Consider the following 18,904-nt stretch of genomic DNA (forward strand, 5'->3'; position numbering starts at 1 on the left):
GAAAAACCTTTAACTATAGGTTGTTAAAACATGATTCACATGTAAACCAAGAAAGATCCTAGAATACAATCAATTTACATAATAGTTGAACGTATCAAAATTATAAAATTCTTGTTAGTGGCAGATGATATGGATTTCATAAAATTAGAAGATTGACATGTAAACCAATAGTGATTAAAGAAGACACTCAATTAACATAATAGTGAAACTTAGAGAAAAATATTATTATGGTAAGTGATATAAGTTCATATAGTATTAACATTAGTTAAGCTAAAATTTAAGGTACTTTGTTTGGAGTTGTGGAGGGAATTTTTTCATAAAAATAAGTAAGTTTCTTAATGGTAGTTAAAATATTATGAAACGATTTTTTACTACAAAAAAATGCTATTAAGGTACTAGAGTATATATAGCTATAGGGAGCTAAAACTCTTAAACAAAATCAAATATATATCCAATGGATTGTTTTAACCAGTTAATGTGAAATTGAGCAAGTTTAAAATTCTAAAACATAATTAAGCAAAAAATTTCACAAATTCAATTAATTTTCTTGCTTTATATTTCAAAAGGTACATATCATCTTTTAACTATTAACAGAAGATAAATTTTATTTCTTGAAATTCATCTAAAAATAGTGCAAATGTAAAAGTTCATGCTAAATTTAAATAGAATGCAATTATAAATGAACAACTATGGAATATATCATTAATATTATTTGGGATAATACATGTAACTGACAAGCCCTACTATGATAAATTAGGCCCGCAGGGATGAATGAATGATAATAACCGACTGATTGAAGAAACATAAATAAGAGCAATAAAGTGGAAAAAATGCGCATGCAAGAAATAAATAAGTCAATTCATCTATGAGACTTCTCTCTTTTGTCCACCGTGCTTCCTTGTTATCATCATTCTATCTTATCTTTCCATTGCCATTCTTAGCTAGCATATTCTAAATACATATTGTTGCATGATCAAGATCAATCTTCGATATTGGCCTTTTAGGTTTGTTTTCTTTCCTACATTTGTGAGGAAGTATTGCACCATTTTGTTCTCGCACACAAGTTGCTAGTTTCATATGTGCGACTTGCATTTGGATCTCACGCAAGTTGCATGCTTTCATCCCTCATATGTGAACGCTCTAACTTTTGCATAAAAATGAGCCCAACTCTAAAATGCTAATTATTTTCTTCGAGTTGAAACTAATATAAAATAAGGTCCAATTGTTATTTTCGAAATCTTGAATATTTGAAACATTTTCTTTTGAAAAATACTTCTGTCTTAAAGACTCATTATGCTATGTGTGGTGTGGTATCTAGCAGACCTAATCCCAATTCAAGCAAGCCATTATCATACTCCAGCTTGATTGATTTATATTGTGGTAGAACTAATCCCAATTCAAGCAACCTATCATCGCACTTTAGTTTGGTTTCTTGAATTTGGTTATAAGATTACACCTTTGTTGCCACAATAATAAAAAAAAACTCAACCTCATTCTTCACTAAAATTTGATTTTCCAATTGAAGCAAGCCATTATTTTTTTTTTGATAAGAAACAAATTAATAGTTTTATTACTAAAGTTGCTGGAAATCATCCAACATGATTTGCTTGACAAAATTTGGAGAAAAATTCCAAAGAGATTCAGAAAGGCTAGCATTCTTAGCTTAATTGGTCAAATTATGCACGACCTTATTTGCTTCCCTTGAAATCCATTTGATATTAATACAGTGTTGATCTAGTAAAGCTAAACGCATATCCTCAACAATCGAGCCATGTGATAAAGCATACTATATTGATAATTGTTTGAGGATATACATTTACCTTTACTAGATCAACTCTATATTGAAGAAATGATTGGATGGATATCCTCGAGCCATTATCACCCTACAGGTTGGTTTCTTGAATTTGATAAAGGACTTCAGCCCTTCATTTGCCTTATTTGTCGTAGAATTTTGATTTCCTACTGGCAGATCATCAATACGACCCTTGCATGATGAGGCTAATGAGAGTCAAGTGTCTACACCCAAAATATTTGAAGAAACTCTGAGAAAAGTATCGCTTAGTGTATAAATTTTAGTAATTAGTAGATTATTGTTGCTTGGCGTGTGACTTTCAATATTTGGAAATGATGTTACAAACATATCATCTCTTCTTTTTTTGTGGCATCTTTTGTACAGGAGGGAATGAGGATGGACAATTCTATGGCCTTTTAAATTATTGGAGAAATGATTCTCAATTTGCAAATACTCCACCTGAAGAGTATAAATAAAATTAGCTTTTGTCCTAAAATGAGTAATCAAACTATCATCCAACTATCAATCTTTCGTTGATTATTTATTATGAAGCTTTTTGTTTTAACAATCTTCGGTATTGAAAAGTTCTCTTTACAATTGCAATTGCAACAAATAAGATAATAATTAATTTCATAAGGATATAAAAATGGATATACAATATGTCTCTCGGTTTATTTTTTAAAATATTTTTGAACTCTTAAAATATTTTCAAATAATTTTTAAAGAATATTTTATCAACTACCAGTCATTGGAGTTTTCATTTAAGCAATCTATTTAGAATGTAATAAAAAATTATAGAAATCATTAATAGAAAGGCCTAAATCCTAGTTAACTTCCTACTTAATCATCACAATCTATTGAATTAAATAAGACAAAAAAAAAGCAATAACTACTATGAAAGTTTTATGAATTTATCACCAACTAATTATCAGGAAAGAAAATTGTTTAGCTTATATATAAAAAGAAAGAGAGGTTACTCTAGCAACCTCTTTTTTTTGTCACGTGTATAGTCTCTTATTTTGACAAATATCAGTTTCTATTTGTAGTTGAATTTTTGCTCAATTATTTTTTTTTGGTTAGTCAAAAGTCATAAATATCTCTCCTTCCAATTCTTTTTTTCTTCCTCTCTGCCTTTGCTTTTAATCTTCATCTCCTTTTTTTTTTCTTCATCTTTCTTTTTTCCCCTTTCAAATTTTTTCTTTATAATTAATTATACTAAAATTATTTTCTCACTATTTTTTTAGATGATTATTGTTGACCATAGAGAGGTTCACAACAATCAACTGATTTATACCGTCACTTCATATTCCATCAATTTTAACTCTTTAATCTAGTATTTTGCTTTTTCTTTTCTTTTTTTTTTTCTTCATCCTAATTTTTCCCTGCCTTTCCTCGTTCCGCTCAATCATTGCAGTTTTTCCTTTTTCCTCTATAATTAATTGAATGTATGTTTTTCTTTGCACGGGAATGGATATTTCTTTTATTCCATTGTTAAAAAATCATGATCATCTTTTCTTTTAGGAGAAATATAGACAATAGATCTTTTACCTCTACTACTTCTATTGTCTAGTATATTCCATTTTCTTTTTATTCCTACTCTTCCCCCGTTTCATGCTGCCAATTATGGACTTAAACTTTTTTTTATTAACTGTATTTTTTAACTTTTTTTTATTAACTGTATTTTATTTAGCCTTTATCATTTTTCTTTTTTCTTTTTGCCTCTTTATTCTATTACCTAGGTGTATTTATTTATTTTGGCTTGATCTCCTTGATATTCATTAAGCCTTCCATTATTTTGGTTCTACAAATCGATTTTTTCTTTTGTGTGGTTTGTCTTAAATCTAAATGCAAAATTTATTTTTTGCAATTCTGATGTTTTAATTCCTTTTTAATGCGTAATTGAATCTTGCACTTCCTTTACTAATTCTTTGGTACTGAATTTTTGTACTCTTTTTATGCATTTAAAAGCCTTCCATTCAACTTTCTTGCAAGTTTATTGTGAATTTGTAAGATAGAAGTTTTTATATGATGATGTCTTGTTTGAAAAAGAAATAGTGATGAAATTTTATACATTTGTAATTATAATAGCATGATATTTGAGTTTTATGAAGTATATATCAGTTATGTTAATATTGAACCACTTTGCATTTCTCATGTGTTTGGTTTTTGAATTCCTTGCTGTTGTTTGTTCATACAATGCAATATATATCTCTATTGCATCACAATAATCAAGTTGGAGCAAACTTTTGGAACATTCCACTAAAGGTAAACTTTTTTAGACTCATTTTTTGACAATTATAATTTCTTTTTATTTGAAAGCAAATTATAGTGTAATGAATTTTAGTTATAATTTTATAGATGGACTAGACTGTGTCTAGTTCTAGTACTACTTACGCGAGAGTCTGAGAGATAAGTCAATATCTGCTGAACCAAAGCGGCCCCATGGATACACCCGATACAGAGCCACCGACACAGCATAGGGTTCAAACGCTACATCTTGTCTAATGATAAGGGAAAAATTGACATACAGTGGCAATATGATAATATAATCCAAAGTTGGGCCACACGATATAACTTGTTATGCACAAAACAATTTCTACCGTAGTGTAATTAATGTGAAATACCAATTAAGCCTGCCTACTCATGGTGTCCAGAGGAGACCTCAGTACTATTCATGGGGCCAACCCTCCCTTTTCTTTTCCTAAGAATTTTGTACTTTAGAAATAAAACGTCGCATCTTAAAATTTAAGAACCAAAATAATAATCTAGATATGATTGAATGGTGCAAAGTGGAATTAACCCTGAGGGATGGCCAGGTTTTGCGCAAGAAATTCTCCATGCACTAATTAGCGGTCACTTTACAATACTGCTATATTGTATGTATTTCAGCCTTATAGGTCGTTAGATCTGGATCATGCTCAATTAAACTACAGGTACTGCGACATTGTGATGGATGGAGAAGCAGCGAGTTTTGCGATGGTTTGACGTGCAATCCGTGCCCGGTGATTACAGCTTTCCGCTGGAGGATCGACCAGGACGGCTTCCCATTCCTTTTTGCGACACAGTCCCTGTAGTTGACCTCTAAAAGGCAACTGCAAGTCCAGAAAAATTGTGCATAGTCCAACAAATTGTAGAAGCTGGTCAAGAATATGGATTTTTCCAGGTGATCAACCATGGAGTATCTGAAGATGTGGCGAGGGAAATGAGTACCGTGTTTAAGGAATTTTTCAACATGTCTGCAGAGAACAAGAAGGGTTCCAGTGCATTTGATGGAGATTTAAGCCGGCCGGGCTGGATCTATATGGACAGCTCTGATTTTGCAAAAGATGGTATTAATCTAATGTTAAACTTTCTTGTCACCCTGGCCCTGGATGAATGCATGCAAAGTTGGCCTCCAAGACTAACCCGGTATAGAGAGGTGGTTGCAACATACGTAGTAGAAATGAGGACACTGAGTGGAAGAATTCTAGAGCTGATATGTGAAGGATTGGGGCTGGAAGCTGGGTACTTGGAAGAGTTGAGCAAAGTTCAATTGGTGGTGGGCAACTATTATCCACCGTGCCCGGACCCGAGCTTGACCTTGGGAGTTGGGACTGCTAAAGCATTGTGATCCCAGCCTAATAACCATCCTCCTTCAGGAAGGAAATGCATGTGGACTTCAAGTTCTGCCAGAATAAGCATTGCCACCTTCATCAACCCTTCTCACAACTCCATTGTAGAACCTGCAAAAGTTTGGGTTGATGAGTTTCATCCTCCTCGGTATGCTCCCACTTTGTGCAAGGACTTCGTTCAGACGTCCAAAGTTGCTTCCATTGAAGCAACAAAACCGCCTTCGCCCCTTGATGCCTAGTGGAAATTCCTACTCCATCATTTGCACAAAAAGACGAACCAAGTAACATACATACTTTTATTTATAGAAACACACTTGAAACAAAGAAGAAGAAATGTTTAGATTTAGAGCTGGTTTGGCAGATTTATTTGGTTGAAACAGGCAGAAACCTAGGATTATTCTTTTGGAGCATTCCCTTCGACTGACCCCGTTAAATTGCGTATGTGTCAATTGCAGTTCAGCCCTATGCCGTATCCTGATTATTCTATAGATATACATACATGAAAATTAAGAACAAAACTACTAATGAAAATATATGGAGAAAAGGAATAAAATCAAACATATAGTACTAATTGAAAAATTAAGAACAAAACTACTACCATTTATATATATATAAAATATTCTACTAATCCTTAGGGGAAGGTCTTGGAAAAGCTAGCAATAACTCGATCAACAAGCTAGAAATTTGCCGGAAGTCAGTTTGTTTGGACAGGAGTTTATTTGGATGATTTATTTGAGATAATTATTGCAACACTTTTTGTGATATGATGTATGTGAAATAAAAAGGTGCTTAGGAAGATAAAAAAGTGATTGAAATTTGTGAAGCAAATTATTTTATCTCAAATCATTTCAATCCAAACACACAGTGTATTTAGTAGGTATTTTTGCTGTATTATCACCTTTTTTGGCAACCTTGCATTTTGAAGCAGAAACTTTGTTCTGCAAATATATAGTAGGAAAAGAAATTGAATCCTTTGTTCTGCAAATCTATAGTAGGATAATAAGCTGCTTGAAGTCCCATTTAATTATGAGAGTCATTTCACCAAAATAGTGATTGAAGTGCTTGTAGTGGCTTTATAATATCACTCTCTAAAAGATCCTCTGATAGTCTGATTAAAAACTCTAACACCTACCATTTTTCAAAAACTAGTTCAGATCATGCATGCTAAAAATCAATTTGACTTCTACAATTATTCTGTATATAAGAAATTTAAGAAAGAGAATAAAAGCATTTATGGAAAAAAGCAAGACGTCACTTTTTTTTTGGGTAAGTAAGAGCTATTAAATCCACGACTTCCTACTTACAATTCATCTCACCTTACCATTCAATCCAATCCTCCTCCAAGACGTCACATGTTACGTATACTCAAAGTTGCAAATTTGGGGTATTTGCTTTTTATGAGTTTTGTTTTATTAATTAGAACTTATGCTCTTCTAATTTTGGTTATGCTTGACTATTATGGGCAGCAGTTATATACATGCTACACATACTCAAACTCTCTTATCTACTTAAAGTTTAATTTTTAAGCTAATTAAATCTAGTTAGGCTATATAGGACCACAATTTGCGAAGTATACACCTAATGCGTTGTGTTCAATTAAGATCTTGCGAGCTATACGCCAAAAATCACATAGGGTCGGCAAGATCTAGGCTCTGAACCAATTACTTCCACTTCCTTCAAATTATCCCATCAAAAGCAATTCTGTCAAAACTTTTGGCGATGAATTAATGTGCAGGGATGCATTTAGTCAAATATGTTCTACAAGTTGACATAAGAAAAGCTTTCAAATTTAATTCATTTAATAACAAACTCTTTTTTATTTTATTTTATTTTATCTGTGCCTAATCTCTGTCAATTGCTGCTAAGTTTATGACATCAAGCTGTAAGTCGTGGCATTTCAATCGCTATTTCTTGTGATGCATGGGTTGCGCTAATTATCTTGAAAAATATTCTACATAACCGGCCAGTTTTATATTTCCAGAAACAAGCAGGATGAAAGTTAGATAGGATCACAACTTCAAATAGACTGCAACAAGTTAATGACTCCTAATTAATAGTAGTTGGTTTCCCTAACACTACCTAGATTTTCAAAGCCAGAGACTGGGGGCATTGTTGGCCATAGCCACCAAACCATTATTGACAGGGATTGGCGATTGATGCATTAAATTTTCTTTATCATCTGGTGATGTAGTAGACAAGATGGAATGACCTCATGAAATCAGATGTCAATGCAAAAAAAAAAAAAAAAAAAAAAAAACCATTTACAATAGTGAGGAATAGGACATATTGGGAGTTAATTAAAAGTACCTTTCTTTGTGTTTATGCTCAATCATACATTTTAAATGAATCTACAAGGTTGAGATGATGTTGGCGAGCACAAGTTTGTGATTGTAATGGGAAAAGAAACCTTTATTTGTTTACGGTGGAGGAGAAAAGTCAATGCCATTGCCGCCTTTCAGCCTGTAATAGCCAATATATATGCATAACCCTTTTACGTTGCTTTGTGGATGAATTCTTTAAGCTGCATCTGAATAATAAAATGTTTTGACTAGTACTCCCTGTCATTTTCTCCCTTTAATGCCTCTTTGTAATTTGATCCCTTGGTAAAGTTCTCAACACCACAATTGTTAATTAAAAGTTGTAAGATTTTAGTTTAGAATTCATGTTGTATACGTGAGATTGTTTGGACTCTTAACATTTTTGTAAGGAGGGGCACACCTCAAAATCAAGTTCAATGAGGTGTTTTGTTTCTGGTATTAATTAGCACTAAACTATTTTGTTTTCTTTAACTTGACAGCATAAAAAAAAGATGTGCGTAATAAACATGAAGATCATTATTAGTTCAAACATGTCACATTACGTCCATAAATTAGTTTAAACATGAAGATCATTACATGTCTTTCCATGGGAATGTTTAAACTAATTAGTTTCCAGCAGCTACTTAAGGATTCAAGAAACATGTCACATTACCTCCATAAATTAACACTTAAACACTCTCCCATGATTTTCATGAGAATGGGGCACTAAAAGACATGTAAATTATCAAAACTGCTCAAAATTCCAAAGAATATGCCGGTGGTATTGGGAAATTCGCTAATCAGGTTCAGGAGTATGTTTGTTTGTCAATTTCAAGCTAAAAAAGGTGGTGAATTGCAATGTTTGAATGTTTAGAGTCAAAACTCAACCTTAATTTCACTTTTCAAAAGGAGCTGCAAAAACAAACAGTTTTCTTTCCAATGGCTCTGCTTTTCTATTTTATTATTATTCTTGTAATTGTAGGCGAGTCCGCGTATTCTTGTTGTAGTTGGAAGTTGCCAAACAAGTTGTGGACTTATAATTCATCATCAAGAAGTTGACTTCATTAGAAAACTACCAATTGCAATTAAACTATTTTGTTATCATTCTTGTAGACATTTACTCCATGTTCAAGTATGTGTTCTTTTTTTTCTTTTTCTTTTTTTTTTAAAGAGGATTTGTTGACAAGATCTCTTGATATAATTCACAGGTATTCGCATCCATTTTATGGTCTACCAATCATGTTCGAGTCGCGCCAGACCTTTACGGGGGAAGCTCTCTCAACGTTATCTTTTTCCATTCCCATGAATTTCGAACCTGAGACCTTATGACGAAGAAATGTAAGCCCCTTCTGCTTGCATCAAGATCCGTTGGTTGCGGATTTTTAATTCATCATCAAGTAAAGGCAAATTAGTTGACTTCATTAGCAAACTACCAATTGCAATTAAACTGTTTTGTGATCATTCTTGTAGACATGTACTCCATGTTCAAGTATGTGTTCTTTTTTTCTTTTTTTTTTTTTTTAAAGAGGATTTGTTGACAAGATCTCTATCACCACATGATTAAACAACTGAATCACAGCAGCATCTCAAAAGAAATTCAAATCCAGACAGGTCATTGTGTTGTAGTGGATGCAATCTACATAAAACAACGTGTATTTCAACCATCAAATACTAGTGAGGAACAAGAATATATTGTCGACAATAATGCTCGTTTAGGCCTGCAATGATGTATTGTTGGAAAACAAAGTAGGGTAATTCACTTTCAACTTCCTTTTTGCTTATAATTATTAGTTTCATTTTACTCACTTTAAAATTATAGCAAGATTAACGGTGAAATACCAAAGTATTGACTAAGAGTTTTAATTATTTCACTTTGTTTTAATCCCATTAGAAAATCTGAAGTCCGTTCGACTTTTTAAACACTTTAGCACTGTGGATCATGAGATGATATATATATATATATGGATTTTTTTTAAAACATGATAATCATAAGTACAAAAATGCACACGTTCGAATGAAGAAACACATATAATGGGACTAATATTAACATAAATTAGACTATATCTCACAATTAATAAACTCAAAATCAGACCGACCTCTTATTCTGAAGGATACAATTTTGAGTGTATTTATCACCATAACAAGACAACATTTCGAGTTTGTCCTTTTCTTTATAATAAAAAATATTTTATTCCTAAATTTGCTAGAATTTGTCGAATACGAATTGTTCAATAAAAGTATGAGAAAATTCCACAGAAATTTAACACAGCGAGATATTTTAGCGAAATGCCCCAGTCCATGAGCTACTTTATTGTCTAAGAGCACTAGGTAAGCTACTTAAATGCAATTGCTCCAAGAATGTCCCCTCAAGCTCACTAGACTAGAGTTCTGCATCAAGGCGTCAACGCCTGTTACTTTAATTTATTATATTGAGAAAATGCAAATAGTAAATGTCCAAAAATATCCAAAAGCTGCTGTAAATATGCAAATAAAATTCCCATATTGCCCTTTAGATTCACGTGGAAACATGCCAGAAATAGGGGTATTTTCTGTCATTTTAACTGCAACCTTTCCAGATTCCAACCTTCACTGATTTGTTGTATTCAAACACTTCCAGCCAAAATACTTGGCGGCTTCCTTATATTTACCAAAGGACACAAGAACATAAGACGTTTCAGACGTTTATACCAAGCCCTTTTGTTGTTTCATCGTACATGTATGTATTCAGTATTCACCCACCCACATATGCATGTGCGAAGTCAGCATTCAAAATTTGGCAGTAATTTTCATCTGGGCTGCATCATAAACAAACAAATTTCTCCCTATTCAACTGGTAATCCCTTTATTAATTTTTGCTATAGTGTGTGTTTTTGCCGGTGAAATTCAACAAGACTTTTGGGATTTTCTGCATTTTTTGTATTTTCAAGTTCAGCTGAAAATTTTCAGTGTGTGTGTTTCAATTGAATTGAACGGTTTCTGGTAAGGGTTCTTGATTCTATATTAATATTGAGGTTAATTGAGATCTGCAGAAGGCATTTCAGACTCCGGTCTGCTGTCTTAGTTCAGAAGAGTTAGCATTTTTCTTGAATTCACATTTTGTGATGGACAGAATAGCCACTCTGAGTTGGAATCTGTTTGCCAAAGTTGGCAACTTTTGCTGTGTTTCCATCTGTTTGAGTTGGCTTGACCTCAATTGATCATCTCATTTGACAAAATTAAAAAGTTCTGTTCATGAAAAAGACGTTGTGATGATGCAAAATTGTGCCTATTATTTTGCATGATGACTTAATCTGCTGAAATTTGGCTGTTTTGATTGTTTACCATGTATCTCAGGGTATGCTGTGATTTCATGATTTTTTTGACATTTCCTGGAATTTCATAGGAAAATAATTGTCGGAGGCTAATTGAAGTTGGTAACTGGTAAAACTGTCCCACAAGCCTGAGGATGAAGTAGAAGATTGGTTGGTGAAAGTCAAAGACTTGACTTTTGGCATACATAAGGTGGAGAGGATTTTCAGGGATGATGTTCACCTTCCAAAAATGGAGCTCATGGTCCCTGATAGGAGTTATTGCTACAGTAGTGGCCTTAGTGACAGTGGTTCATTTTTTTCTTTCTCCAGAGAGTCCTCTAGACAATTTTGGGGCTAGGCAGGTTGACATGATTGAGAACTCATCTATTCAAGTAATTGGATCTAGACAAGAAGGCAAAACTGTTGTCCCTAATAATATATCAGATGGTGGTAATATGCCGGTGAATGGCTCAACTGATGGTAGCAAGCAATTAAGTGGGCCTGTTGAACGAGGCAAAGACGATGAGAATCAAAAGCAACAGTCAATGGTTGATTTAAACATCCAATATCCTGCTGATTCACGAAACGCTGTTGTCTATCGTGGTGCTCCGTGGAAAGCAGAAATAGGGAGGTGGTTATCTGGTTGCGACTCAAAGACTGCTGCTGTCAAAATTGTCCAGGTACTACTTATTTGTAGTCGTCAAGGATTCCTTCAACTGGCCCTGTCTCTGGAAAATAAATCAACCATTTAACTTAGACATGCATATGATTGTTTACTTTTGATTATTTTCAAGTTTTCGCTATGTTTAGTTCTGATATCAACGGATTGGAGTTTGCATTATGCATCTGTACAGTTGCTGCATTGGGTGTTTTTAACTTTGAACCTTTAAAAACTTGTGTTGCTATTAGAGTTTGAGTCCAATTCATGCTACCTCTGTTAATATAACACAATATTGCGGCATCAGGAAATTGGTGGCAAGAGCTGCAAAAATGATTGCAGCGGGCAAGGCATCTGCAATAGGCAATTGGGTCAGTGTAGCTGCTTCCATGGGTTTGGTGGTGAGTCTTGATTAAAACAACAGATAATGTTGAAGTTTGTTTTGGCTGTGCTTGTATGGGGAACTTGACACATTACTTGTGTTTAGATGTCAAATAAATCTTCCTCACTGCATTCTGTTTGTTTTGTACTCTATGACTATAAAAGGATATTATTTGGCTCGTTTACATTATAGGATTTCTTTTCTTTTTTATTTGTCTTGTGAACATTTTCTTTTCTGGTTAATTTAGTAAATAAAAGCTTTCTTTCCTGTCTGGGTTTAAATTTTTCTAGTAGTTCATAACATGAGTTTCCTGTAAATATTATAAATATAATCAGAATCTTCTAGTGGTGTTTCCCCTGCTTCTAATTCATTTCGAGTTATTTGGATAGAGAACAATTCATGGTGGCATATTATTTCCTGTTTGCTGAAAATTTGAATGCTCATGCTGTTTCAGCACTCATCCAACGATATTGTCATGTGATCTCTATGGATGACAGGGGAAGGATGCTCTGAAAGACTGCAACTAAATTGTAATTACTCTGGATCAAAAGAGGACCCATATGGGCGATGGGTTGTGTCGATTTGCTCAGCTCATTGTGACACAACAAGAGCAATGTGCTTTTGTGGAGAAGGCACAAAATACCCAAATCGTCCTGTTGCGGAGGGATGTGGGTTTGTGATTAAGTAAGCATAAGTAAATCCTTTGATGTAACAATATTTTTGAGTCGTCTCGTAATTTTTTCATGATTCAAGACTCTTATGAATTAGTTCAGCCCGCCTTCTGAACCTGGAGGTCCGTCTCTTGCTGATTGGACAAAAGCTGATGTTGACATTTTCACAACTAATGGAAGTAGACGAGGATGGTGTAATGTGGATCCAAAGGAAGCTTATGATGGTAAAGTGCATTTCAAAGAAGAATGTGATTGCAAGTATGATGGCCTCTGGGGTCGATTCTGTGAGGTGCCTGTACAAAGTGTTTGTATTAACCAATGTGCTGGTCATGGGTACTGCCGTGGTGGATTTTGTCAGGTAAAACTAATGATCATTTACAAGGGATGTGGAACTTTCATACTTATTTAATATCTATTTTAATAATTTAAATTCTAATTATAGTTTGATCTGCACAAGAACCTGTACAGTACTGCCATGAAATTCGTCTATATAGTACTGAATATTATCAAGCAGTAGCCATTGACATACTCTACACTACAATAAGCTCATAGTGTGTTCCTCAGTTTCTTATGCAGGAAAACCCAGTATAAAGATGACATTCTACTAAAAAATTGAAACCAAAGTGTATATCCTGCATGAGATCCTCACACAACTGATGTATGGAAATCCACTTGTGTGCTTTCACTGTTGGTTTCCTTTTGCAAAACTTATATCAGTCTAGCTGCACAAATGACACAGGCTCTGATATGCTCATGGATTTTGACCTTACCTGTCTCTTTTGATCCCTTCATTGTGACTTCTGCAGTGTGACAAAGGCTGGTACGGGACAGATTGCAGTATTCCTTCTGTTTTATCCTCTGTTGCAGAATGGCCCAAGTGGCTTCGACCAGCTCAGATCAAAATTCCAGATAGTGACAAACAAACTGGAAAAATAGACAATCTAACTGCTGTAGTGGCAAAGAAAAGGCCTCTCATATATGTTTACGATTTGCCGCCAGAATTTAACAGTCTTCTATTGGAGGTCAGGTTGCTTATATCTTAGCCCTTGTAATCTTTCCTACTCCAGATGGAAATATTTAGGCTTCTGTTTATTGTATTGTAAATTTCAGGGTCGGCATTTCAAGCTCGAGTGTGTAAATAGAATCTATGATCATAGGAATGCGACAATATGGACCGATCATCTTTATGGTGCACAGGTATTCCCGAAAGTGTATCAAAGCATCTAAAGAAAGATGTTATATGGCAATATTGACATTATTCTGTCCCTTACTCTTACTATAGATGGCACTCTATGAGAGTATGTTGACCAGTCCTCACCGAACATTGAATGGCGAAGAAGCGGATTACTTTTTTGTTCCAGTTCTTGATTCTTGTATAATAACTCGTGCTGATGATGCTCCCCACATAAATATGCAGGTATTATGCTGTGACAATTTCCTTTCTATACAGTATACACCACTTAATGCAGCATATGTGTCTCTTTTCCTTTCGCAACTTACTCCATTGCTTCCTCTGTTGTTATGCTCTGTCGTTGAGGTTGTCTGAGGGATAAAATTAAAATCCTGAGAATATATTTATTGACTTTCACAATCACGTTTGTGTTGTTATTTTTGGTTCCTCTTTGGAATTTCAAGCATCCTGTCTCAGCTAGGGATGTCAGATGTTTTATGCCATCTTTGTTTGGCTTTTGGATGCTAGTGTTTACAAATTTAACATATTCTGCTTCCCGGCCAACCCTTGGTCATTCCTAACTATGAAACCTAAGCTACATGGGCAAATTTTGTTAGTGAAACTGAAGAGACCAATGTAATCTATACTTTCTCTTCTTTATGCTCTTTACGCCTGCGCCATCTTTATGCTAGCATGTGTACATGAAAATATTGCTAAGTAGGTTGTAAATGGAAAATGATTTAGCAATCCAGCTGTGGACATAACTCGAACTAGAAAATCTGTTTGATAAACACCTTATGACTGCTGGCAGCGATCTTTTAAACCTCTTTCCTCCTCCCTTTTCCACTTATAATTGTTTGTGACATATTTTTAGTTGACCAAGCCATGCTATAGATATTTTGCAATCAAAGTCTGGATTGCCTGACCTTAGATTAGTTGTTACTTTTTGTTTCCTGATGCAGTTTATTGGTCTAGGTCTATGGGAAACTATGTAGGAAAATGATAGAAGCAACAAATATTTCTTCATTTCTATGTTGTGTGTATATGGAATCTTATTATATCTGTGGATTATTTATGTCTTTGAATCTTTTAGAAACATGATTTGATGGTGTACTGATAATATATCAATTCCAGGACCATTCTGGCTTGAGGAGTTCTCTTACTCTGGAGTTCTATAAGAAGGCTTATGATCACATTATTGCACAGTATCCTTACTGGAACCGCTCATCTGGAAGAGATCATATATGGGTACCATATCATTAACTCTTTCCGAAAATTGTCAGTTTGGAGGTCCATTGGCAGAGTTCTATTTCTCTGCCTGCTCCCTTATTTTGGAATAACATTCTATAGTGTTTATGCTAATAATGCCATGCTCATGTCTCAAGCCAGTCCTTTATGTGGGATGAAGGTGCTTGCTATGCCCCAAAGGAAATATGGAACAGCATGATGCTCGTCCACTGGGGGAATACAAATTCAAAGCATAATCATTCAACAACCGCATATTGGGGTGACAACTGGGACACCATTTCTCCTGAAAGAAGAGGAAACCATCCATGCTTTGATCCAGATAAAGATCTTGTACTTCCTGCTTGGAAACACCCCGATGGAAGTTCACTGAAATCAAAACTTTGGTCGTGGTAAACACATCTTTCAATCTACATAACATTAGTGTTTAAGCTGGTTTTAATTTACAGCTCTAGTGCTCTGATGCAATGAATTTTGACATAGTGCAAGCTGACATATCAAATGCAGGCCTCATGAGAAGCGGAAGACCCTTTTCTACTTTAATGGAAACCTAGGGCCTGCTTATGAACATGGAAGACCAGAAGATACGTAAGTCAGCCTGAAAGTTCTACATTGGACACTTGAAAATTATCTGAAATGCTTTTTAAAGAAGCCTGTATGTGATGTGCCAGCACATTAGTATATGAGGCTGTCATTTTAACTCAGTTTATATATTACTGTTTCTGAAAATTCTAATTCCGTATAAACTCTGAATTTCAGGTATAGTATGGGCATTAGGCAGAAAGTAGCTGCAGAGTTTGGATCAAGCCCTAACAAGAAACGGAAACTTGGGAAACAGCACGCAGCAGATGTGGTGGTGACCCCTCTACGTACTGATCATTATCAAGAGGAATTGGCCAGTTCTATTTTTTGTGGGGTTATGCCTGGAGATGGGTGGAGTGGCCGTATGGAAGATAGTATTTTTCAGGGCTGCATCCCCGTGATCATTCAGGTTGTGTCTTGCGCAATTCTTGTTTCTCTGCTATATTGGAGGTTAAGGAACTGAGCAATCATATACATATCAAATTCCAAACTGTTATACATTTCAATTTACAATGCTGTGCCAAACTGTAGGATTCAGAAGTTATGAGTACCTGGAGTTACTATTCTTCCACTTCCTTCTTTGAAACAATACTGCAATATAGACTGGCTATTAACAAATAAAGTAATATTCTTCTGTTTCCATATTTTCAGGATGGGATTTACCTGCCATATGAGAACGTCCTAAACTATGAAAGCTTTGCTGTTCGGATACAAGAAGATGAAATTCCGAAGTTGATTAGCGTTCTCAGGGTAACAGTTTTTTGTTGATGCTAAGAAGCGAATTAATCATTATATTCCATCTAGAAGGTCACTGAATTTCACTCATTGGTGCTTTGACTTTCTTTAGAGTTTCAATGAGACGGAAATAGAATTTAAATTGGCAAATGTAAGGAAGATATGGCAGAGATTCTTGTATCGTGATTCTGTTCTTCTGGAAGCTGAGAGACAAAAAAATATTCTTGGGCTTGTAGAGGACTGGGCTATTGAGTTCTCCAAATTGCTTGAAGATGATGTGTTTGCGACGCTCATACAGGTATATTACTTGAAGCCTATTTCTCTATCCTTTTTTTTAATCAAAATAGTACTCTTTTTTTATCCAAAAAAAAAAAGAGAGTAATGCTTACATTACTCTTTCCAAATAAGGGAAGCTGGTTTTACTAAAGTCGACTTCTTTCTTTTTTATCTCAAACTTCTTGTCCCATCCTCTGTCCTCCTCCTCTTCGCTCCCCTTCTCCTCTTATCGACTCCTTCTGTCCTTGTCTACTTCTCCTTCTCCTCAATTCCCTTCTCCTCGTCCCCACTCCTCCCAATTAAAAGTTTAAAGATTTGAAACAATTTGAAAACGTAAGAACTTGGATTCCTATCCCAAACTCGTTCAGGCAATAAATAAATACTTCAACTCCTTATATTGGGATGCACACACACGTGCATGCAGTGTAGGTATTCCTGAGTTGATTTAACTTCCCAGATCCAGTCTTAATTTTGATTAAATTCCAGTGTTAAATGATTAGCGGATACAAGGTCAAGACAACTTAGTAAAATCATCTTTTCTTTTGTAGCCAAAACTAGCTTGATTTCTGTTTCCAATTGTTTGAATATTTATTACTCCTAAGATCTTTATTCTGGGAAATCTTAGTATAACCATGTGAAGTTTTGTGCAGACCAGATATAAGAGTTTCTTGTGTTCTGTAGTGTTTGCACCTCTAACGTACAGCAGCTAGCAAGGTAAATTTTGACGAGGAGAAAGAGAGAGTGGAGAGAGGAAGAGGAGGAGAAGGAGAAGAGAGAACAGAAGGGACAAGGGGCTTGAAAAGACAAAGAAACAGAATTTGATTTCCGTGAAATCCATTTTAACAAGATAGGAGATAACCTGAACTATCCTTCTTACTACACGAGAACATCTGACTTATGTGCACCACAGATTTGATATAGCATTGTCTACATTGGCATGTTGAGGATTTGATGTTAGTTGGACTTGATCCGAATAAATCTCTTACGACTCCGAGATAGATTTAGTTTGTTGTCTTTTTGGGGTTTTTTTTGGGGGGGGGGGGGGGGGGGGGAGTTGTCTGCCTGAGTTCTCATCTTAAGAAGGACCATAAGAACGAGATTTGTTCTGAAGTTTGGGTATAGACAACATTCGTCATAGTTGAACGGTCAAGGCTCGAATGAAGAAGGAAAGATGCCCGGAGTTCTGAAAATGCACTTAACCGGTCAGAACTTCGTTAACAACAATTGTGCTTCTTGAATCTTGAAAAGGGCTTGCGAATCATCATGTACAGTCCTTCCATAGTGTCAGTTTTATAAGGGTAACCACACAGTAATTTGCCATACTGATTTGAGATTTTTTATTCTTGTTTCTCATTGCTAAATTATACCCTGTATTCCCCTTGCTCTTCATGGTCCCAAAACACTTGTTTGTTGACATTGAACTGGTCTTTACTTGATAAGGTGTTGCACTACAAGTTACACAATGACGTTTGGAGACGAGAGCTGAACCATGGGAAAGAGTATGGATTACCTAGAGAATGCCTGATAAGATCATAGAAGGGCAGTTGTATTAACTGTACAATCTATCATAGAATATCGCAAGCTAGATGGTTCTTGACATGGCTTGGCGAATGATACCCTGGTGATGTCGCAACCACTGTACAGCACTTAGAGAAGAGTTCCATCCCATGAACTTGAATTTTGAGCAACAATTTTCACAAGTACACAATTTTCCTGTTTAGTTAATCTTCCAGAATTAGAAATATCTTTTTCCTTTTTTCTTTTTTCCCTTTATCTTAATGTTTGTTATCCTCATTTGTATACATGGAGGTAGCTATTCTACTTTCTGTACTAATATAGATCAAAATGATGAAAATAAAACAGTAATCCATCTTTGTTTACTATAGGTCATACGGTCCTTACAGCTTATAGAAACAACCATTATTTCTTTGAAATGCAAAGTCTATTCCATTGATGTCAATGGTGTGATCTTTTATCATTCTCTAAGTTTAATTTGTTTGCTGCAGGTTCTAAACATCTTGCACATTTAAGTGGGAAAAAAATGTTCAAAGATATAAACATGTTCTGATTCAATTGTCAGTTTAGCATAAATCATGGAAAAGAAGCTGATAGAGTAGCACATTGTCTTAATCGCTTTGCATGTTAGATGGCTAATTGACTAGAATATTGTTAGATGACAAAAATAGTCAATCAA

At 34.9% G+C, this 18,904-nt stretch overlaps 2 protein-coding genes across 3 annotated transcripts; both read left to right on the plus strand.

Annotated features, from left to right (window-relative positions):
* The first annotated feature begins 4,745 nt into the window (after window positions 1-4,745).
* LOC113693025 (hyoscyamine 6-dioxygenase-like) lies at window positions 4,746-5,402 on the plus strand. The gene is made up of 2 exons (XM_027211614.1): window positions 4,746-4,862; window positions 4,956-5,402. The coding sequence occupies exons 1-2, from the start codon at window positions 4,746-4,748 to the stop codon at window positions 5,400-5,402; spliced, it is 564 nt and encodes a 187-aa protein (XP_027067415.1).
* Window positions 5,403-10,307: 4,905 nt separating this feature from the next.
* LOC113694184 (uncharacterized) lies at window positions 10,308-18,670 on the plus strand. Of its 2 annotated transcripts, XR_011815910.1 has the most exons (16): window positions 10,308-10,533; window positions 11,083-11,670; window positions 11,956-12,049; window positions 12,528-12,714; window positions 12,804-13,059; window positions 13,508-13,723; window positions 13,812-13,898; window positions 13,984-14,118; window positions 15,007-15,120; window positions 15,262-15,509; window positions 15,625-15,705; window positions 15,877-16,108; window positions 16,351-16,449; window positions 16,547-16,732; window positions 17,361-18,008; window positions 18,151-18,670. XR_011815910.1 is itself a non-coding variant. In XM_027213047.2 (15 exons), exons 2-15 carry the CDS (start codon window positions 11,221-11,223, stop codon window positions 18,244-18,246), a joined length of 2,481 nt encoding a protein of 826 aa, XP_027068848.1. In that variant the 5' UTR covers window positions 10,311-10,533; window positions 11,083-11,220; the 3' UTR covers window positions 18,247-18,670. The 2 variants fall into 2 exon arrangements, 1 of the variants encoding a protein (XP_027068848.1); XM_027213047.2 differs by lacking the exon at window positions 17,361-18,008 and having other exon boundaries at window positions 10,311-10,533.
* The last annotated feature ends 234 nt before the right edge of the window (window positions 18,671-18,904 follow it).

Source organism: Coffea arabica, chromosome 6c (assembly GCF_036785885.1).
Source record: "Coffea arabica cultivar ET-39 chromosome 6c, Coffea Arabica ET-39 HiFi, whole genome shotgun sequence".
Classification (NCBI taxonomy): Eukaryota; Viridiplantae; Streptophyta; class Magnoliopsida; order Gentianales; family Rubiaceae; genus Coffea; species Coffea arabica.